This window comes from Fonsecaea multimorphosa, assembly GCF_000836435.1.
Source record: "Fonsecaea multimorphosa CBS 102226 unplaced genomic scaffold supercont1.1, whole genome shotgun sequence".
NCBI classification, from domain to species: Eukaryota; Fungi; Ascomycota; class Eurotiomycetes; order Chaetothyriales; family Herpotrichiellaceae; genus Fonsecaea; species Fonsecaea multimorphosa.
The window spans coordinates 2,003,666-2,024,359 of record NW_015971635.1 but is presented as its reverse complement, the minus strand read 5'-3'; the positions used below and the strand labels follow the sequence as shown (position 1 = coordinate 2,024,359).

Genomic DNA, 20,694 nt, shown 5'->3' with positions numbered 1-20,694 from the left:
GGTATAACACCACTTAGACTTGTCTCCGAGATCGAATGCTTTTGAGGCGACTAACATTGGTCGATTTTGCCTCATGTCCAAGACAGTCTGGGGCAAGTATCTAAAGCCCAGGACGGGCCGAAGCTGTTGACGTGGAGGCAAACGGCAATGAGAGATTCGGAAGGGAGTTGGTAATTACCTATAAAGGGCAAAGGAGTCCATGCTCCAGGACCGATAAAATCAAGCATTAGGAATATAATAACTCTTACTGTGTGGGAAAATATCTCAAAGCAACACTCGCTGGAGAAGCCATGAAGTTACTAGGTAATTAGAAGGCCAAGGGAGGGAGTAAGGTAGTTGGCGGAAGCTCTTGGCAGGATTACGGGGACCACTACTACTTTTTCGGGAAAGGTGCGAGATTTCAAGTAAACCATCATCGCGCCATAATCGAACCACCTCCGTCTGCTTCCAATAGAGGCGCATCTCTTTTCCTAGTCGACATCACAAGGCATCATACGTGGTACCACCGTCTAATCGCTACACAGCCCCATCTCCGAGACCGAAAAGATGTCCTTGACGTGGTGTCTCGGAATGATGTCCTCCTGCCGCCCGCACTGGTATCCTGCGTTGATTTGCTCTGGGCCACCACCCCATTATCGTGAAGATCACGCGACTCAGGTCTTCTTGTAGAAGCCCTAAGGATGGCTGGGCTTCAAACCCGTGATATTCCTTCACACAGTACTTTAATGAGCTGGACCTCACATGATCCCACTCTGCCAGCCAGCCTTCGCCTGTGTGCCCCAGACTGGACTCCAAAACACTTGATATTCTTCAAGTATCCCAGCCCAAGCCCACGCATGTCGGAGCGTCTAGAAATCTGCCCTACCATCAAATAACGGGACTACAGGATAACTACAGTCATTACGGTTGAATGTCAACCTCAAGATGGACACAACAGTGGATGTTAAATTGATTGGGAAGTTGATCCATGCCGGATGCAAGCATCACCATTGTCGCAAGCATGCCAAGGAACAGATATCTGAGTCCACTCAACCACCAACCACCACGCCCAAGGTCGTCGGGGAATGGCCTCCAGAGTTCTTGCACTGTGGGATTTGGCCACCACTGCAAGAGCCCTCTGAGTCGGAATCTGAGATCAACATACCCGCCAGACCCAAAATCAAGACAACGAAGCGGAAAGGCCCGGTCAGAGTCTATCCGGACAATATACCAGACATTGACGGAGGTGGCAGCAACGACAGTGAGTCTGGGACGGATGTATCAGACTACGATGACAATGACGACAAGGCTGCCACCCCTGCAGAACCATTAACGGTAGGTTCGACGGAGCTCTCGGACGCGATAGACACGTTGAAAATCAGCACAGAAGGTGCCGATAAAGATGGAGATCCAAATGGAAACGACAAGAGTACGTCACAGCTGCGGTTTGCCGCGAGTTTCTCTCAACGCTCACTTTTGTAGGAATGACTAACGTCATCCATGCTCTAGTCAAGGCTCCATACTCGGTGCTCAAGCTTGTCGCCAGGCACAGCAACGGCGACGGAAGCCCTCGGAGGGGAAATACTGACACCAGCAAATCCCCACGGAACAAGCTTTTTGACCAAGAGGTCGTCGCCGAGGGTCGAGCCCGTGTGGAAATCGCCGACTATTTGGACAGCTTGATTGACCATGGTGACTACGAAGAAGGCTATGGCTGTGTGTGGCCTCTTGAAGAATACCGTCGGTCGGGATGGGCGCAGGAGATGGTCGCCGCGTACCCGGTGGAGAGCGCCGAGTTTGTACGCAAGGTGCATCAGGAGTGCCACCGGCGAAACGAAAATGGACCCGAGCCAGATTGTCTATGAGACGCCAGGGTAGGCGTGATGATATTCCTGCATCGTCTCAACGAGCCACGGCGTGCATAGCGGCTCAAAATGGACCGCAATGCCGGCGCATGGAAATATCTCGGGGGTGGAACGCCTCGCGGAGTTTGACGGGATACTACAAATAGCTTACGGGATTGGTTATGTGTTTGCTGGAGAGGTTCATGGGGGTAAAAAACCGAGCTCACAAATGACTGAATGACTGGATGGTCACGGCAGCAAAATATGGAATGCATCAGTAGCTCACGAACAAATTCGAGACTACACAGGTTCCGAGAAGCAAGGAGCCATAACTCGTGGGGAGATTCGAAGGCTTCATCTAGACGCTTGCGGGAATCTGCTATGGAAAAATAATGAGGCTGTCCCAGACGAGGCTGTAAGAACCTCTTACGAATGCTGGGGCGATGGGGGTGGCAGTGACGAGGCTTTGCCAGGCGGGGTTGGTTCTCCTGCTATATAGCACTAGCTCCGAGTCGTTAACCGTAGCCATGCAAGGGTCCGCCTACTTCCCCACGCTTTTTGTTTACCACTTCCAATTCCTCGCCTGCAACATTTGTCGAAATATTGTCTCCATCAATCCCATCCATCCCACTCACAAACCCACCCTTTACATTCACAGTCTCAGTCTTGCCTGCGCTTAGCACGAATCTCAGAAAGCCACTCCAGGAAAACAATGGTACGTCTCCGATCCTCAAGTTCAATATACCCAGCCTAAACTTCGCGGCCCCTGCCTGTCTGTCCTCCCCTCTCCGTCTATCTCTCAATCAATCCGACAGTCATTCAGTAGCTAACCGCGTTGACCTCATTCAACCAGTCCCGCGACTCCTCCTCAACGTACATCCACCTGCACGCATCGCGTCTGGCCGACGTATTCGAAGAGTTCTGCCGGCCACCTGCATCGACGGTCTTCGCGCTCTCGTCCACACCGCTCGCGGCGCAGAACCACCACCAGCAGCACTCTGGCCACTCATCCAGCGGCGTCGGCGTCGGCGGCGGCGGGATCGGCGGCAGTTCGCAGCCAATGCAAGGCAACATCGGCGACGGCAGCGGCATGACCTCCCTGCCGGGCCACTACCTCCCGTTCGAGGAGATCGCACTGCCGCCGCACCTGATGCCCATCAACCCGGAAGACGAGGACGACGTGGTCCCGGACATGCACGCCGCGTTCGGCATCAACCGCGCCTTGAACCAGAATCTGGCCTCCGGGGCTATCGTGCCGGGCTCGGCGGCCGCGGCGGTCGCTGCGGCCGGCGTGGACCACGGGGCGAGGACGGCGGGCGCGGACGGGGCGGCGACGGGCGAGGCAAGCCACGCGGGCGCGACGAGGGAGCCCGTGTGGAGGGATCTGGGGCTGGATGCGCTGGTGGCTGATGCGCAGCCGAGGAATGCGGTTTCCACTGTTGGCGGCGCCGAGGGGACGAGACATAGAAGAGAAGGGAAGAGGACCGGCTTGTTGCTTCTACGGTGATATTGCTGGAATAAAAAAAACAAAACAAAACAACAAAGCAGTAGGCGCTGATGCGGTATTGGGGTCATTTCATGTGGTCATGAGAAACACGACATGCATTACATCCCCAAGCATAATCCCCGGCTTCTGTTGATATCGATGGGGGCGGCGGGATTAGCCAACAAACATCACCTCTATGGACACATCGAGATGCTGCTAAACCACTATATTCTTATGATATCGACCCTCCCCCGTTCAAACACATTATGCGCCACAGTCCTGGCCGACTTTTCCTCCTCGGACAACATGCGCGGATGCAGCGATATCTGGGAATACGTCCCAGCAGCCTTGCGCTTGGACAGCTGTCCTGGGTTGATGACCATGACGCTGTCAACGACCTGCAAACTCACTTATCAGCTTCATTCAAAGTTACCAGACAAAAATAGATGAACATACCTTGATGGAAGGAGTCAACATGCTCGGTAGAATGAGCACATCAGGCTTGACTTGCATCCATTCACCAAGCTTGAGGTAGCCCACATCCAGACACGCGCCGGTGGCTTTGACGACACCGTTGCTGGACAGTTTATCTCTCGACATGGGCGGGAAAAGAGGGAAAAAGTGCCGCTGGTCGATCAAATACCCCGGTAATCTGGTCAAAAGATCTTGCCCAGGGCCATGGGAGAGCTGCTCTCGACTGAGTTCGTACAGGATGTCTTGTGACGAGACTCCAAAGACGACCTCGTTTAGTGAAATGAAAGACGGGTTGGGAAGCATGGTAACTTGCTTGGGTAGCGCAAGATCTTTCTTCGTCAGCCTTTCTTGTGGCCAGCTGACGTGTTTGCTCATCAAGTCCCGCGTGCTTGGGATCGTGACCACTGTGATGCCAGGAACAGCAGAGCACAGGCGCTGTAGAGGCGTGGAGATCCACAGTCGGAAGAGGGCCGCCAGGCTGGCTTCTTGATCCAGACCTCGCACGTCTGGCAGATCGAAATCGCCCGACGCAAGCATTGGGTGCTCAACGTCTAGAAAAGGTCCAAGTAGAATGAGGGCGTCGGCCATTGATTCCTCGGCTTTCTCACACAGGGCCTGAAGCGGTTCATAGTCGAGGTTGTCTTCGGCGGTGAATGGACCGGAGGCGATCATGATATTGAGTGGAAGTGAACTCGAGTTGTCCGACACTTCGAGGCGCTCGTTGATCGCCTCAATGTTGCTCGGTAGCGAGGAGGGCATTGGGAGCTTTGGCACGGAAAGCACTTCTTTGACTGTGAAGTACAGCCCGGAAGCGTTTGTGCCTCGCAATGCCACGATCTGGCCCGGGAAGAACTGATAGGATGGCAGACCGTCCACTTTCAGAGGCACACGGAGTCCCGCACCCATTCGTCTCGACATTTCTAAGACGAGTGACGCTGAATTGAGCTTGCCGTCCGCCGTATCGCACGCAATCCTGCCAACTGCGATGATCTCGCTGGTGCGCTGTGCCGCCGCATTTCCAAATGCAGAGTCTTCCAAATTGTGGGCTTTCTGGATGAGAGCCAGGAAATCATCGATTCGTTCGTCCAGTACCTCTGAAGACTCTCGAAGGCGCATGGCCATCGGCTTATACTGAAATTTTTTGTATTCCGTCCCCGAAACCAAGCGCAGTCGCGCTTGAGAAAAGGGAGCGATTGGGGCTTCGGCGGCGGAGAGGTGCTCGTTCAATGTCTCGATGATTTGTCCTGCATTTGGCCGTTCTGAGAAGGGTATGCCTCTGACCCATGTTAGAATTTGTTATATCCATAGCACTGAAGGCATGAACATACGCAGAAGCATCTATTTTTCCAGCCTTCCCCGGCGTCGTCCTATTTGTAGTTTCCGGACGGCTGACTTTTCTGGGTACCGGCGAGTCGAAATCCCCCCCCTTCCTCTTGACGCTGCCGGTTCGTCGCGAAATCGCATTGGGAGTGAGCTCGTCCAGCCTGTACACACACTGCGCATCAGCATCGTACTCTCTCTTCTCTTACTCGATCGAGACATGTGGCAACATACATCCCAAAGACATCTGAAGAAGTGCCCACAGCCCTAGGCGTAGCTGCATGCACAAGACTCTTCCTCTCCGACTTGACCGCCGACTTGGGCGCAGCGGTATGCTGGTGCTGGCCACCCCTCTCCACCGAGTCCTGCACATCCTTTGCAAACATCCTCGCCGTCTCGAGGTCCAACTTCGTCTCCTCGCTGCCCATCTTCAGACAGTACACCTCCCATTTTATGAACAGCTCGTCCACACCCAGAGAGTGGACGCGGAGTATCGACTCCAGGACACCCAGGATGTCCGGGGACAGGCCACCCCCTGCCCCGGCGGGATCGAATACGGCGTTGAGGTTTTCTTTCATGGCAGTCATCGTGCTGGTGCGTCTCTGAGAGCCGTCGGTAGAGCGAATTTTCACTCTCGTGAGGCGGTGCGTCGTGATGCCGACTTACACTGGAGGACAGCGAGGAAGCGTCGAACAATTGGAGACCGCAAACGCGGTGGAGGACGCGTTAATTGATCGCCAAGATCTGGCGTTGAAAGACTAACCGCTTGTGGATTAAGCAAGCTTGCACGCAAGGCTTTGCTCTCCGACTCCAAGGCGTCTTTACTCTTAAGAGCTTATCATGGGACAATACTCTTTCGCAAACAGTTCAAGTAAGGAATTTGGAGCATGCTTAAAAAAGATGCGCTCTTCAGAGCCATTCCAAATATGGGAGAATTGGCGTCCCCTATCAGATACGACCATTTTATCATATCATGTGCCGGGTCAATGGAGCAGCTGAGTCTATTACTATCATCGCGTGGCCGACATTTCCATTCTTCTCATTACTGTGCCCGGCTGGATGTAGGTCGTCGCGCCCGAGTCCCAGCAGTCAGCCATGCCATTGCAGCGCCGTCCCGAAGACCCTATGTGCAACGCCATGCTATTCCTCGAACTTTGTGATATTCCTGTATCTGTACTCGCGCCTTGACCTGTCACTGGCATCGTTCAAGGCCGTTATCAACCCAACGCCCTTTCTGATTCCCTTCCCGTCCTTTTTCGCTAAGGCCGTTTACTCATCACGATTCGTCTGCAAGTTCCTTCGTGGAAGATAGGTCATGCGCCGTAAATCTTCTCGGCGCTGAGATGCCCGTGCCCAGCACCGTCTTTCTCCTCGGAGCCGTCTACAAGCAGATAGTGCAGAATGTCACTCAGACTCAGCACTCCTTTGAGGTAATTCTGCTCGTCCACCACCATCAACCTGTGGACCCTGGACTTCTTGATTGTTTCGAAGATGGTGTCTAACCCGTCCTCGAGTGAGCAGCAGTATATACCTGGGTGGTTAGGTGAGCGGCAACTGAGAGCTTTGCCTACAGTCCAAGTCAAGTTGCCGTAGTCGCCGGATTTGAGGATCTCAATCACGTCAACAGCTTCGAAGACGTTCAGGAGCATGCCTGCCAAAGCTCAGTCAGTCTCGTTCGGATCGGTGGAGATTGGGGAAGCGATCCATAACATACCCTCCGTTGTAACAACCGGCACACTACTGATGTTCTTGGTGACCATCTCATCAACCACATCCAATACCGTGGTGTCCATACTACACCTCACAATGCCGGTATACGTGCCCAGTTTTATCATCTCGAGGGGCTTTCTCAGCATGTCTGTCTCTTTGACGTTCATAGAGATGAATTTCAGGATACGGTATTGGGTGATCACTGAAGTGACCATGGTGCGCTGGGTGTCGCTATCATAGCTGACCAAGGGTATTCGACGAGCGCGCGAAACAAGTTGTTTGCGGAGAGCATCGTAGAGGATAGCTTCTGGCGAGGCGGAGACTGTTTCGGGAGGTTTGACGTTGAGGACTTTCTCGAGATCTTGCGCGGTGTAAGTCTAGGTCGATGCGAATGATCTTGGATTGAGGACATGGCCTTACCTTTCAGATCGCTGAGTAGCAATTTATCCACATCTTTCAGCTTATCGGCGTGGACGTTGTAGTACCTGACAACGTTGAGGTAGTCATTGACGGTTAAGAGGCCAGCGTAAGTGGAAGTATTCGAGTCCCATAGCGGTGCGGAGACAATGCCTACAAGCACCAGTATATTAGCACAAGTTCCTTCCGTCATACTTTCTCGTGAACGTGAAGGCATACCACACTGGACCATGATCTGTAAGCTCTCCTTGACCGTGAGGCCGACATCTAGCTCGATCAGGCGGAAGCTCAAAGGTAGCACATCATAGCATTTGCGCGCTCGAAGGAAGTCCCGTATTGCCTGCAAGCCGGCTCTTTCATCTCTATCTATAGGACGGTCTGCTTTCGGAGGGGCAGGAGGGGGTATGTTGCGAGGAACAGCCTTGGGACGTAGCAGGTCTGATGGCCGGACGAAGGTGGCCTCTTGAGCGCCGTAATTAGCGGCGGCGGAAGGGGGAGGAGAAGGGGCGCTATTCTGAGTATGCGGGTGGTGTTGTTGATGGTGGTGGTGATGAGAGTTGTGGTGGTGGTTGTAAGGGCTGGTGGGTTGGCCATTTGGCGGGGTAGAGCGCGCATGCGAAGGCGGCTGGGTCACCTCTGTGTCGTCTGCCATAGCGACCTGTCAAACCGCATCTTTTTGCTTTGCTGCTGCTGGGAATGGCAAACTCTGCTTCTCGCCGGGTGGTTTGCGATGATGTGCGGTGGTGTCAAGTGTGCAGTAGAGGAAGGATGAGAAAGAGTGGAGAAAAAAAGGTGGGCTTGTCACACGAAAGGATTCCACAGGAGAGAACAGTATGAGGGATGGTGAGCTGGAAAAGGTGGTTGCTAGACTTCGTTACACAAGGGTTGGATCCTGATTCATCGGCCAACTTGTGTGCCAGTGCAAAAAGACACGAACCTGCGAGATGCACGCCATATCCCGTCTTCCCGTCCTTGGGCTCACGAGTCACGATTCAGGGCTGCCAACCGGAGCGGTGGTCCGGACACGGCGGAGGGGGGTGCGAGGGAGCGAGGGGGGGAGGGGGCGAGGGGGCACTGGGGGGAACGTGCAAATGGAGGGGCAGAAGCTGAACATTTCGATTCGGCTGCTGTTCCGACCCCCAAATTAGCATGTGATTCCCATTCCCCTGGCTGCAAGTATCGGTACCGAAAGTACGTATCCCACGCAGTAGTCACAAGACAGTATGCCTGTTCCTATCATTGAAACTCCTGTCCCTGATCTATTCAAGGCACTCTAAAGGCACTCTAGAGAATGTTGGTGTATCCATGTAGCCAATCAGTATCAACAAGATCCCCCGTCTCCCTCATGCAGAGGATTGCTCCGTGTCCTTCTCCCGTTCGGCCAAAGACTTCTCGCCTGCTCCCTTGAGGTATCCCTCGTACTCGCCAATTCGCTTGCCTCCCTCCTCCCACCGGCGCCGATATTCTGTCCTCTTCCACTCGCACAAGTCATTGAGAGCGGGCCAATACACGTCATGATCATATTCGAACTCGACAAGTCCCCCGCTTTCCTTGAGCAACTGTTCCCGGGGCACGTGTAGTCCCATGTCTTCGTTGAACTTGATCTTCTCCTTTGTCAACGGGTCAATGAACGGTGTGATCAGCTTGAAGAAGCCCCAGATGTAAAATGGCACGTTGGTGACAAGAGCACGGCCCAGCCTCTCCGGGTAGTGATTCTGGAGGATATTCAATGTCTGCTTGCCCTGAGAGAGTGTTGCGCCCTGTCCAGACTTGGTCTCTGCAAAATTGATAAGCAGAGCAAGAGTCTCTTGCCCAGCTGGCATCAGATCAATCGCTCGCTCCAGCATGAACACCAAGTGCTGGATTTGCCGATCGCTCCGCTCGGTGTTTTGCTTAGAGGGTCGCAGGTATTGACAAGTCCGTCCCTGGATGTCCCACCCCAAGATCACCTGTTTGCCCGACGCGTTTTCAATCGAGATGTACTCCTTTGTGTGCTTCTCCAATCCATACTCGCGTCGCCAGACCAAAGTATTCCTCAGTCTTGTTTCTGACTGCGCCACGTTCCAGTTTGTAGCCCTCAAGTAGCGGAACAAGCATTCCCGAGTCAGGAACATGCGCTCTGAGTCGGTCAGAGGGGTAGTCTTCGATCCCCTAGCAGAGGACTCTGGGATCTCAGTCCACGCAGACACGTTCTTCAGAAGGGTGGCATATTTGCCTTCTTGTTCTGTCGTGAGCGCTGGTCTGGGAGAGGGTTTCGAAGTCTCTAGAGGTTCGCCTAATGGTGTCTTGATCAGCCCTTCGGCGGCGGTTCGTGGTAGGTCAGGTTTCTTGATTGCAGGAGCTGCGGGCGTAGCCCCATCGTCAGGCTGCTTTTCTGCCGCAATTGAGTTTGCTTCGATGGCAGTCTCATTGTGATCCTGGCTTTGAATTGGGGGCTGTGTTGTGGTCTGTGTTGCGGTCTGAGTGTTGGCATCTTCGAGCTTCACTTGGTCAATGCCGGATGCGAGACCAGCAGCCGCCTTTTCAGGGTCAGTCGCCGCGTCGGGCACTGTAGCACTGCTCGCAACCTCAGCAGCCATGCTACAAGATCGTTGACAGACGGCAGGAATGCAAGGAAGGGATCAGTTAGATCCTGGAGCGCGGTAGATTCACATTGTGGACGTATAAATGAATTCCAAGATTGTTGGGGAAGTCGGTGAAGCTAGAGTGGCTAGCAGCGGAAGCCCCTGTTGCCGGTCAGCCTGATAAGCCACATCTGACTATACCGCAACCACATAGACCCTGCGAACAACGTCATGCGAGACTGAAAATGCGAGAGATTCCATTAAGTTTGCTCTGACTCGAGTCCTAGCTCTAGCTACGAAATATCAAATACCATCTCTCTTGTCGACTGGCTCACTTCAGATACGCACACTCCGCAAAACGTCCTTCATCTCCCAATCTGCTCGAACAACGACCGAAGGCTGTTCATTGTGGCAAAAGGACGTCTGTTCTGATTGTTCGAACGACTGTATCGACAGCGCCATTTGATGATCTAGCTGTGGTCCATGTCATGTTTCCATTGCCACCTCTGGTTAAATCTTCAGCTCTTTGGCGTCTGCTGGAGGCTGAGTCGCATCGTTCTGTGTGAGCTTTCGCCATTTCAGCCGAAGAAGCCGCTTGACACCCTGCCATTCGGTCGGAGACTCCGGTCCCAGTATGATGTAGTCCTGGCCGTCTTCCTCAAACAGATCAGCACATCGGATTTGCAGAGTGTTGATCCAGTTGGCCGGAACACTCATTTGAGCATGATGGACGATCTTTTGCTGCTTTCCACGTGTTTCGTCAAGGTAGAAGGGGCCGCAGTACGCGAGGGTCTTCTTCGCTGCATAGGCCAGCTCTTCGGTGGTGCCTTCTTTCCAGTCATGGTCGGATGGTTTGAGGTCCGCCTCTTGTAGCAAAGCTGCCATGTACCCGTCGTTGCTATACATGATTTGACCTTTGCACTCCTTGCCCATTGGGTAGATGATATCTTCCGGGTTCTCAAGGTTGATGCCGACGTACGACACCAGACCCCAGGTGCCAACGACGCGAGACCGGAAGGATGCCATGTCGGCCGGCGGGGACTCGACTGTGTCAGACATTGATTCTGGCTGGATTTGCAGTTCAGAAGGTATTGAAGCTTTGATCCTTTTCAGGTGGAAGGAAAGGGTGATTAAGAGCACACCAATTAACAAACGAATGCGAGCTCAGTGACGGGGACTGAACAGCAGCAAACTGGGAGCATCAGACGAGCATAGAAAGGGAAAGAATCGACACATTGGCAAGAAGAACGGGCATGCCAGTACCGTGCTGTCACCCGGTAACTTAGGTCCCATACAAACACTGATCGATCACGACTAAGCAGGACTGATATGAAAGGGATGATCGTCTCACCGCACACCAAACATGCACGGAACTCCTTGCAAGATCGCGCTGATGCATGCAAAAAAGTAGGTGCCCATCCACCACGTGAGCTGTTCCAGTACAGACTCCTGGCATCATATATCTAGATGTAAGTTCGCACAGGTCGTGACAATTCGCATCCCCAGTGAGAGTACCTAGGTAGATAAGATGAGAGAAATTCGAGGAAGTTTGTCTCCCGCAATTATGTATTTGCCCGCAGTAAAGCCGACGAGCTGTCGTGGTGTGTTCCTACTAGTCGAAGAAAAGTCACTTGCTCCACCGTACTGCGACGTCAAGGAAAATGCGTTCTTCCTGCTGGCCAGAAGAGTGTACACATCTGTCGCCAGAGCAGGTCTCCGGTCAAAGCGACCCTCTCTAGTCTGGGGTCTTTGTTTATCTATTACATCTTGTAAACCGTCCTGATACGAAAAGCGCCACTCCAATATGCCGCCACCTATGCCCAACCCCGCAAAGCGGATGACTGCAAACCCTGCGCGACCCGTTGCAAGGTATCGTCCCGGCAAACCAGTTGCGGAGCAAGAATCGTCTGACGAAGATGAAGAATCAGAGGAGGAACAGCAGCGACCGCCACCCCAGAGGAAGCCACAGACCACGAGACCGCAGCCGCAGAGGGCCCAACAACGTAGACAAGAGGAAAGCGATGAGGATGACGAGGAAGGTTTCGTTACAGACGAGGAGGAGAGCGCCGATGCTACTGTAACAAAAGCAGTGCAACAGCCACTCAAAACTACAGTCACTTCGGCCAGACAAGCTCCGATAAAGCAGGAACTCAGGACAGAAGAATCAGAGGAAGACGAGGAATCAGAAGAAGAAGAGTCCTCTGAGGACGAGGAAGATGAAGAAACCTCCTCTGAAGAAGAAGAACCTCGACGAAAATTCCAGCGTCCGACTTTCATCAAGAAATCAGATCGGAAACCTTCCACACAACCCTCCAACGCCCATTCCGAAGCGGCTGCAAATGGCGCGGACCCAGATCCGGAGTTAGACACCCAAACTCGTCGTCTCGCCCAAGCTGAGCTTCTGATCAAGGACAAGCTCGAACGAGACGCTCTAGCCCGCGCCCAGGGTAAAAAGGCATGGGATGACGACGACGAGCTAGTGCCTGAATCCATGGTGGACGACACCGACGGACTCGACCCCGCAGCCGAATACGCAGCTTGGAAACTCCGGGAACTTAAGCGTCTGAAGCGAGACCGGGAGGCACTCATCGCACGGGAAAAGGAGCTGGAAGAAATCGAACGGCGGCGCAATTTGACGGCGGAGGAGCGCGAGAAGGAAGACAAAGCGTACCTCGAGCGACAGAAACAGGAGCGCGAGGAGGGCCGTTCCGAGGCCGCGTTTCTGGCCCGATACCACCACAAGGGCGCATTCTTCCAGGGCGACGAGACGGCCGAGTTGCTCAAGAGGAGAGATGTCATGGGCGCGAGGTTCGAGGATCAGGTTACCGACAAATCTACTTTGCCCGAGTACATGCGGCTGAGGGACATGACGAAATTGGGCAAGAAGGGAAGAACGAGGTACACGGACCTGAAAGGGCAGGATACGGGCCGGTTCGGAGAGGACGTGAAAAGGTGGAAAGGCAGTGGTGGTGGTGGCGCCGGCAGGGGAGGGGCCGGAGCATTCGACACAAGAGGTCTGGACGAGCGGTTCTTGCCCGATGACGACCGTGGAGGAGGGAGCACCGGTCCAACGGGCGCGAATGCAAGTGCCGTTGCTTCCCGCCGCGATAGGGATAGGGAACAAGACACAGATGGGGACAAAGACAGAGACTCGCATCGAGACTCGTACCGGCCTCGAGACAGAGGTCGAGATCAGCGGGATGACGGAGACTGGGGCAGAGACCGACGAAAGCGATCATATTCCCGGTCCAGATCGCGGTCTCGCTCGCGCTCGCGCTCTCCCCGACGGCGGAAGAGGGAGCATTCATACGAGCGAGACTCGCGGGATCGCGAACCCTACCGACGAGAGAACCGCGCGAGAGTCTGAGGATGGACGGTGCGCACTGGAGGCACACGGTGAACTAGATGCATCAGAAACACAACTACAGCTGGCGATGGTTCTCTGATCCCCCTAGTCGCTGAATACCCCAAGTAAGTACGGCTGCAGTCGTCGAGTTAATTTTAGTCGTCGTGCCGAAACTGATGGTTTTTGGAACACATAACTCATACATATCCAAAGGCCGTGTGTCACACAGCCTTGTCATTAGGTATATCACTGTCACTGTCACTGTCACTGTCTCTCGTAGGTAGCACACACATCTCATCATCTCACCAGATAGAGATCCCAGTGAGACGAGAGACACCCCAGACGGTTTGCCAACGGACGTTTGACAGAGACGAGAGTGTGGGATGGGAAACAGACTGGCGTTTGCACACACACACACAAACACCCACCCCTCCTCCCCTCTCCACGCCTCGCCCTCGTAGGGATATAAATATCTCTCCTTGATCTTCTTCTGCTTTCCGGCTTTGCTTGCTTCTCGTTCATGATATCCTCGCTCTATCATCATATCATCATATCTGAAAGACAGGAGCGCGAAGAGCAAGTCCAGCATTCGAAGCGAGCCAACATATATCAAAAACACAGAAACAATGTCTGAGAAAGTCAAGATGATCATTTCAGGTAAGACTTGACTTGATTCTGCAATGGACATCTTCATCCCTTTCCCATCACAGGAGATGGGAGTTCCTACCCTTTTGGATCGGGGAGTGCTTTGTCAAAGCGGGTCGATCTATGTTCGTTGACTCAGCAACTAGGAGACCCAGCATGCACTGTCCGCCCACCTCGACCGAGACCATCGGATCCCTCACCCACAATAGATATCGACGATAGCACAGGTGATGGTATGGAATATCCCGTGTTCTTGGTTCGCTCCAGGACCACCTGCAGTCCTGGTAGGTGTCCATGCTGACAGACCTTACAGACGGTCGTACAGTCGAACCCATTCGACCCGACACTCCTCCTCCTCAGCCACAAGGGGGTGCCAGATAGGAAGAGACTTCCTATGGCACATAGTTGGGATTGAGTCCTCATGTTCCTACCCTCCCACCGAAGTGAGGAGACACGTTCACTTCATGTCGTCTGAGAGACCGATGGGACGTGAGCAGCTAATGTGCCGTGAATGTCGTAAGAACATCGGGTGGACAATTTTCGAGGTAGGATGGCTGGGATGAACCATGTTATTGGAGTGCGGTGGTATAGGCGGGAGACCAGCGGAGGCTCTGCTGTAGATAAGGGGCGTGTGCCAGATGATCTGTCGAATCCAGCTCTTCAAGCACATTTGAGGGCCTTGACGACGAATGCAGGGGTGCAAATGCCGCATGCGTCGAGTTGAGCTCCTGGTTCTCTCAGGTAACCAATCTGAGCTCTTTTCTCTGTTCTGTTTGTTCTTCAATCCTTTCCATAGTTCATCCAGCCCATTCCTTCCGCTATAGTATTCGTCTCGAGAAGCACTGCGATAATATCGCCCTTGATATTGCTCCCTCACTTGACACCCTGCCTCTCCAACTCCTTCTCCCGTTCCATCACACTTTCATCAAACTTGATCAGAAATACCGTCCGATTGGGCCACACTTCCGTGCCGGTATTGTGCGCACTGGCCTTACAAGAGAAGCCCGCACCGTCGCATACCCCCTCGATGATTCCCGCAATGTACGCCGCCACACTCAGTTGGGACATCTCCTTGGGGACTGAGATGTACTGGTTCGTGAGCGGGGTGTTGTCTATGATCATGTATTCTCCGGGATTCGTCGTGGACTGTTCGAGCGAGTCGGCGGGACGGGAGAACAGCAAGGGATAAAGCTTGGTCGTCAACAGCGTCAAGAGAGGCAACAGCCGTAGCGGTCGACTCGCTCCCGCTCCGGAACTGCCACTCGACGACCCTCCACTTGACGAACTCGACCCTCCCAGCGGTGACGCCCGGTAAAGTAGCAGATCCAGTAGCTTCAACCCCAACGGATAGCCTTGCTCGTTCAGTCTTTTCTCAAAATCCTGTATCCCCTTCACCCTCTTGTGCGCATACGCGACCATCTCCATGAACAGGTAGGCGAAGCTGGCTCGCGACAATTCGGCATTCCGAGAGCGGTTGAGGTTGCGGTCATAGATGGTTTTGCGGGTTGACGGGTAACGTAAGGTCGATGTAGATGTGATGCTGGTGGGAGTGCCGGACGTGCGGTCTGGGAGAGGAGTGCCGGCGACCGTGGATGAGGCAGAGTATTGGGAGAGGTGTCGAGAGGGGGAGCCGCTGTGTGAAGGAGTGTAGTTTGTGAGGGATGGCGGAACAGCAGCCATGACCCCGGAGGCGAGTGCGCTGGAAGCAGCACCGAAGGGCACAGGTAGATCGCTTATGATCCCGTACTGGTCAATTGGTGAAGTAAACTTGTTTAGAAGCGATCACTGATATCGACAATAGTGTCGGGATGTGCGAAAGTGGACTTCCCTGTCAAGCGACCCAGCGGCGGCTGTGAACCCGGAAGCCTAAGAGGACCTCCAATACTATCCACATACCAACAACCTTCCTCATTTCCTCAATACTCTGTCTGTTTTGAGGAACAACTGGCAAAGAAGCCGGCTTAGGATCCATCTCGCTGCCTACATAACTCTAAGCTATTCATGCTGTCTCCCAGAACAGCCTCTTGTACCACGAGCTAGGTCTTGCAGGTTAAGTATGGTCATAGGGGAGCAAGCCGGCGAACGTGCCTGGAGTTCGGCAAGGTCAGGGCAGACAGAGGAAAGAGAGAAGGGCATGATCTGGGACAATAGAGCATGCCACCATGATTCAACAGCCTCTTCCTATTTCTTGGGCATGCTATCTTGCTCGAGCGTCACGGCAGCATTGTGCCGCACACTCCCAAAATGCTGTATCATGATATAAAAACTCTATCACAAGCGTTTCGTCGCTCTCTTCGTCATGCGTTCTCCCAGAAAACTCATGGCATCAGATTGAGTCTCGCGTGGTCCCGCCTGGTCCAGCCCTTGAGGACGATACCCATCCCATCTCCTCATCAGGTTTCTTATCCGTCTACACTATTGTGCGCCCCAAACCCTTGGGCCAGGCCCATCAACTCAGTGAGCGTAATCGTAGACTGCGTGCTAATCTGTACCAGCACTGGTCGTCTGGGATCTCGGTGTTGGTTGGTCTTGCCGCCATCATCCCTTGAATTCTTCTTTCACCGTCGTTTTACCGTCCCATTCATGAAACGCCTTTTGCCGTTGTCTGGAGTTCCACTGTAAGGTCCTGGAAATGCTGTTTACCCAATCTTCACTTCGGCGCCCAGGTGGCATGACGTTAGCAAACGGATATCTAGAGGCCGATATGGTCACATAGTCGCCTGGAAATAGCTCAATTCTGCCATCGGGTTAGTTCGGACTTCGACAATACACGGCCATAGTACGGGTACTTACCTCTCCCGCCCGTCAAAACTTGCCCACGAGTTCGACCGTGCATCGAAGGGGACACCCAGTCGAAGAACAATAGTGTCGGGCAGGATAATCGGTCTGAATGACAGAGTATGGGCGCAGATCGCTGTGACGAGAATAACAGGATTCTCGGGATGGCATAGTGAGCCCCCAGCAGCAAGATTGTACGCAGTGGATCCGGTGGGAGTGGCGACACAAATCCCATCTGCTTGCACAGTCGTAAGGTGTTCTTCATCTCCGAAAAGTTCAATGGTTGACATTGTCGGGTTGGGGCCCCTGTCAACCACGATATCGTTCAGGATCTCAAACGTCGCGTCCGGTTTATGGGTATTTCGATCATCGGCTTCCTCTCCGATCAGTTCTTCCACGATATCTCGATGTTCTGCGTCGTCGACTCGCTTGTGGGACCGCATAACAGTGCCTTCGAATCGCAATCTCAAACTGATCGTTACACCATCCTTAAGGGCCTGCGAGAGGATGTGCTGATAGCTGTCAAAGTCAAATTTTGTGAGGAACCCCAATGAGCCTAGTGCGAAGGATAGCACAGGTGGTACGACTCTTTGGAACAGCCAGCTCGCATAAAGGACTGTCCCGTCACCGCCCAGTGTGATCACAAAGTCAAAGGTATGTGGATGCCTCCGAGCCAGTTCAGCATCCCAATACCTCAGACGCTCTCGAAAGGAAGGGTCCTCGGCACAAATACCCTCAGCATCGAATGCCGGGTTGTCTTTCAAGCTGTCCTCGACATATACAATGTAAGGTACAGATCTGTCCTTGGAAAGCAACCACCTCGTCACCTCTTTCGTTTTGGTAATCAATGTCTTGTCATAGATCTTGGTGAGCAGAAAGATGGCCCTGACCCTCAGTTTGACCTTTAAACTACTCAATCTCTTGGCCATTGTTCTCACGCTCATGGCCATGTCACTCAATTGTTTCTTCGTGAGTAGGCGGGATTCTGTCGCACGGTTGTCCTCTTGAACCGAATCCTGACCATTGCCATCCAACTTTGACGCAGGCTCTAATTCGTCGATCTGTTCGAGCTTCGATTCGACTTTGGGTTGACTGAACGAGCTTTTCTCGACCAGATTGTGGACCAAGCACTGGGATTTGGTGCGCTCTGCCTGAATCCTCTTCGGCTTCTCAACTACAGGAGTTTCCGCAAGTACGGTGGAGGATTTTCGTCTGCGGACAGCTTCATTGTCGAAGACGACCTGGGCGAAAGAGACGAGTCAGGTCGCGCAGTTCGAAATACACACACTGGCAAACTCACTTCTATCTTCCTGTTGTAGTCATCCTCACTGCTAGAACCATCGTGTCGCTTTTCCGAGCACCGCTGTCAGTATCATCACTTCTCGATTTGAGAGGCTAGACATACATCATCTTCGGGCAGAACCTCACTTATCCTGCGGCTCACCTGAGGAACATCCCTCGAGTTGGCCATGGCGGAAACTGGGAGACAAACAAAAAGAGATGGTCGACGTGAGAATATGCTCTACGAGTTCATTGATCGCACACTTGTATTCGAGCAACGGGGGCCGGTGTCGTGGTGAAAGTTTAGCCAAATTCATTGATGCAAAAGTGCCTGGGGGCCGTGATCCAATGACGCAGGAGTCGCAGGAGTCGCAGGAGCTGATGATCCCCGCCATGAGGTTTATGTAATACAGACTAGCCGGATTGATGACTAACCGGTCTCTTTTTGGAAAGCATCGCCAACTCCACGGCTTTGTATAGACAAGTAGGTTCTTCCATCGAAAAGTTCGAGAGCATAAACTGGACACAGTTGAGCTGAATTTAAGGAGAAGTAAGACAGAAGAGCAAAATAGAGAAAAGATATTGCAGTGTAATTAAAAATTATGCCCTCTCGGTAAACGGGGGATGCTTGCCGCAGTGTTGTCAAAGCACCTTGGATAGACGTTAATACATACATACTATGTAGCTGAATCATGTCTTCATTGGGTATCATATTTTGAGGGTTCTGTTCGTTAATTCATAATTTTCGTTGCCGCGGAATATTTGCCAACTCTATTCTCAGAGGACCGGCACGACAGGCGTTATTCCTCCGGTGGACGGACCTTGGACAACATGACTGGACATGTCGGTCGCTGTCTTGAAGTCCATGACGGGAACTCTCACGGTGCCGTTCTGCATCTCAAACTCTTCTGCTGATGTTTTGACCGGCGAGCTGCTCTTGGAGGAAGCAGAGTTGGAATCCTGGGACGTCTCGCTGGAGGGAGTCATATCGGATTCCGACTCGGCCACTTCGTCATCATCAAACAGTCTGATGGGCTGCTCCTCTATTTCAGCCCCCTGCCCTAGGTCAAGATGATCTTTCATCTCACTGATGACCGCCTCCAGGTTCGCACTGGTTGCAGTCGTCTCTTTTGGCATTTCCAGTTCTGACCGAGAAGGTGGTGGCGAGCCAACAGCTTCGTAGAACAGCATGAATCCGTTCCCGCGGGAGAGGACCTCCTCTTCTGCAATCCTGGTCACGCGCTCGTCGTTGAAAGAATACCAATCTTTATCTCGTTTCCCCAGGGCAATATAGTGACCATCATGATGGCTGCCGTAATGCGTCACGACACATTTCAGCTCGTAGACGGCTTCGACCGAGTTATCGTTCTTGTCCAAGGGAGCACACCATCGGCTCAAGAAATGCAATCTGGGAGGCGCTCGGACTTGAGCGGTGTTTTTTAGCTGGTTTCCGTAGTTATCGAAAATACTGCGGTTGATGTGAAGAACCAAATCTTTGGGCAGCCGCCCAACCGTGATTTGCTTTGCCTTGGTCCGCAGAACTGACTTTTTCTTCTTCTTTGGCTCGACGTCGGCTCGCTCTGATTTCTTGTCCTCGTCTTCTGTGGTGTCTGCCTCTCCATGTGCCAACTTTGTGCAATTCTCACATTCGACCCCCTCAACTTCCTCTGGTGCTGTATACTCATCGAGCAACGTCGCAACATCACAAGCCCCTTGCAAACCCAGATTTAAGGTCAAGCAGTTGAATTGCGTCAAGGACAGACCCTCAGTGAAGCCACAAATCATGCATTCGAGACATTGTGCAGTCATGCCGTCCACAGGATTCCGCAATCCGCTTTCCCTCAAACTTGCTGCTGGTTGACCCCGAATCCTGCTGGTCCACGAACATTGGACCTGCTCGTCCCCGTGGGCATCCGTTATTGGACTCTTCTTCTCGAGTGTCCTGAGGCACTCTAGACCTGCAATTGTAGAGCGTTTCATCTTGTGGACGTATTGGTTGGCCTCCTTTTCGACCGCGTCGAGAACACGTGAGAAATATTCCTGGGCATCCTGCTGTTGCCAGCTGTCCATAGATTTGAGGATCTTGGGAGTCCAAAGGACGGTAGTCGGAGAGTTCGGATCAGATAACTGTTCAAGAAAGGCCACCAAAGCTCGGTGTGTAGGTGCAGTGGCGTCGTATCTGTCACAGCATTCCATGCTCTGCTCTAAATATTCAATGAAGGCTGGTAAAGATGCCAAACCCTGCAGCACGCTGTTTTGATAGCAAGAGTTGTCCCAGTTTCCTAGACCAGGAGGTCCAGTTCCGTGTACCAATGGCATGTATGAGCCGGACAAACTCCTAACCTTCCGAAGTGCAAGCGGCAGCTGTGGTTGTCCCAGTATCTTCTGGAAAGCCTCCTGTTTTGCAACCATATCTCCAAAGTTTGCTTTGATGAAATTTGCTTCCTCCGGGCTCAGGCGGCCCAGGCGAACCATGCCGTACTGCAGAGCGTAGATCAGGGGGCCAGGGGTTATGTAGACGGCGAATTCGTAGACGGCTCTTTTGATCGTCGAAGGCCAGGCATCCAAAAATGACAGAGCATAATATCCTAGAAGCAACAAAGCAAGTGTAGAAATGATCTTGGTCTCGGTCGGGTAGGAGGTGATCTGATGGTCAGAGGGCCTGTCGTAAAATGGGCTCTCGTTTGCCCTAACCGGGAGGTTGTTCATGTCGAACGAGGGAACGCGAGAAGGGGACGGAGAAGATGCAGGCGGGGTGTGGATTTGGTAGATGTTTTCCCATCGGTGACAGTAGGAAGCGCTTCGCTCTTTGTCAAGAGATTCGAGGGAGAGGCGAATCGGTTCCGTGTG

The 20,694-nt window shown here is 53.0% G+C and overlaps 11 protein-coding genes across 11 annotated transcripts; 4 read left to right on the top strand and 7 right to left on the bottom strand.

The window, feature by feature from the left end:
- Positions 1-924: 924 nt before the first annotated feature.
- On the top strand, positions 925-1,844 carry Z520_00751 (uncharacterized protein; the record flags this gene model as incomplete). The annotated part of the gene is made up of 2 exons (XM_016771271.1): positions 925-1,408; positions 1,462-1,844. The coding sequence occupies 2 exons, from the start codon at positions 925-927 to the stop codon at positions 1,842-1,844; spliced, it is 867 nt and encodes a 288-aa protein (XP_016638181.1).
- A 691-nt stretch (positions 1,845-2,535) lies between these two features.
- Z520_00750 (uncharacterized protein) lies at positions 2,536-3,330 on the top strand (the record flags this gene model as incomplete). Its single annotated transcript, XM_016771270.1, has 2 exons — positions 2,536-2,538; positions 2,677-3,330. 2 exons carry the CDS (start codon positions 2,536-2,538, stop codon positions 3,328-3,330), a joined length of 657 nt encoding a protein of 218 aa, XP_016638180.1.
- Positions 3,331-3,533: 203 nt separating this feature from the next.
- Positions 3,534-5,690, bottom strand: Z520_00749 (uncharacterized protein; the record flags this gene model as incomplete). Its single annotated transcript, XM_016771269.1, has 4 exons — positions 3,534-3,707; positions 3,766-5,059; positions 5,112-5,267; positions 5,338-5,690. 4 exons carry the CDS (start codon positions 5,688-5,690, stop codon positions 3,534-3,536), a joined length of 1,977 nt encoding a protein of 658 aa, XP_016638179.1.
- A 726-nt stretch (positions 5,691-6,416) lies between these two features.
- Positions 6,417-7,882, bottom strand: Z520_00748 (uncharacterized protein; the record flags this gene model as incomplete). Its single annotated transcript, XM_016771268.1, has 4 exons — positions 6,417-6,754; positions 6,818-7,174; positions 7,234-7,383; positions 7,450-7,882. The coding sequence occupies 4 exons, from the start codon at positions 7,880-7,882 to the stop codon at positions 6,417-6,419; spliced, it is 1,278 nt and encodes a 425-aa protein (XP_016638178.1).
- A 691-nt stretch (positions 7,883-8,573) lies between these two features.
- Positions 8,574-9,809, bottom strand: Z520_00747 (uncharacterized protein; the record flags this gene model as incomplete). The annotated part of the gene is made up of 1 exon (XM_016771267.1): positions 8,574-9,809. The coding sequence occupies one exon, from the start codon at positions 9,807-9,809 to the stop codon at positions 8,574-8,576; it is 1,236 nt and encodes a 411-aa protein (XP_016638177.1).
- Positions 9,810-10,304: 495 nt separating this feature from the next.
- Positions 10,305-10,853, bottom strand: Z520_00746 (uncharacterized protein; the record flags this gene model as incomplete). The annotated part of the gene is made up of 1 exon (XM_016771266.1): positions 10,305-10,853. The coding sequence occupies one exon, from the start codon at positions 10,851-10,853 to the stop codon at positions 10,305-10,307; it is 549 nt and encodes a 182-aa protein (XP_016638176.1).
- A 745-nt stretch (positions 10,854-11,598) lies between these two features.
- On the top strand, positions 11,599-13,161 carry Z520_00745 (uncharacterized protein; the record flags this gene model as incomplete). The annotated part of the gene is made up of 1 exon (XM_016771265.1): positions 11,599-13,161. One exon carries the CDS (start codon positions 11,599-11,601, stop codon positions 13,159-13,161), a length of 1,563 nt encoding a protein of 520 aa, XP_016638175.1.
- A 605-nt stretch (positions 13,162-13,766) lies between these two features.
- On the top strand, positions 13,767-14,166 carry Z520_00744 (uncharacterized protein; the record flags this gene model as incomplete). Its single annotated transcript, XM_016771264.1, has 3 exons — positions 13,767-13,797; positions 13,932-14,018; positions 14,099-14,166. The coding sequence occupies 3 exons, from the start codon at positions 13,767-13,769 to the stop codon at positions 14,164-14,166; spliced, it is 186 nt and encodes a 61-aa protein (XP_016638174.1).
- Positions 14,167-14,658: 492 nt separating this feature from the next.
- Z520_00743 (uncharacterized protein) lies at positions 14,659-15,465 on the bottom strand (the record flags this gene model as incomplete). Its single annotated transcript, XM_016771263.1, has 1 exon — positions 14,659-15,465. One exon carries the CDS (start codon positions 15,463-15,465, stop codon positions 14,659-14,661), a length of 807 nt encoding a protein of 268 aa, XP_016638173.1.
- An 858-nt stretch (positions 15,466-16,323) lies between these two features.
- On the bottom strand, positions 16,324-18,034 carry Z520_00742 (uncharacterized protein; the record flags this gene model as incomplete). The annotated part of the gene is made up of 4 exons (XM_016771262.1): positions 16,324-16,522; positions 16,579-17,804; positions 17,864-17,911; positions 17,969-18,034. The coding sequence occupies 4 exons, from the start codon at positions 18,032-18,034 to the stop codon at positions 16,324-16,326; spliced, it is 1,539 nt and encodes a 512-aa protein (XP_016638172.1).
- Positions 18,035-18,621: 587 nt separating this feature from the next.
- On the bottom strand, positions 18,622-20,553 carry Z520_00741 (uncharacterized protein; the record flags this gene model as incomplete). Its single annotated transcript, XM_016771261.1, has 1 exon — positions 18,622-20,553. One exon carries the CDS (start codon positions 20,551-20,553, stop codon positions 18,622-18,624), a length of 1,932 nt encoding a protein of 643 aa, XP_016638171.1.
- Between the last annotated feature and the right edge of the window lie 141 nt (positions 20,554-20,694).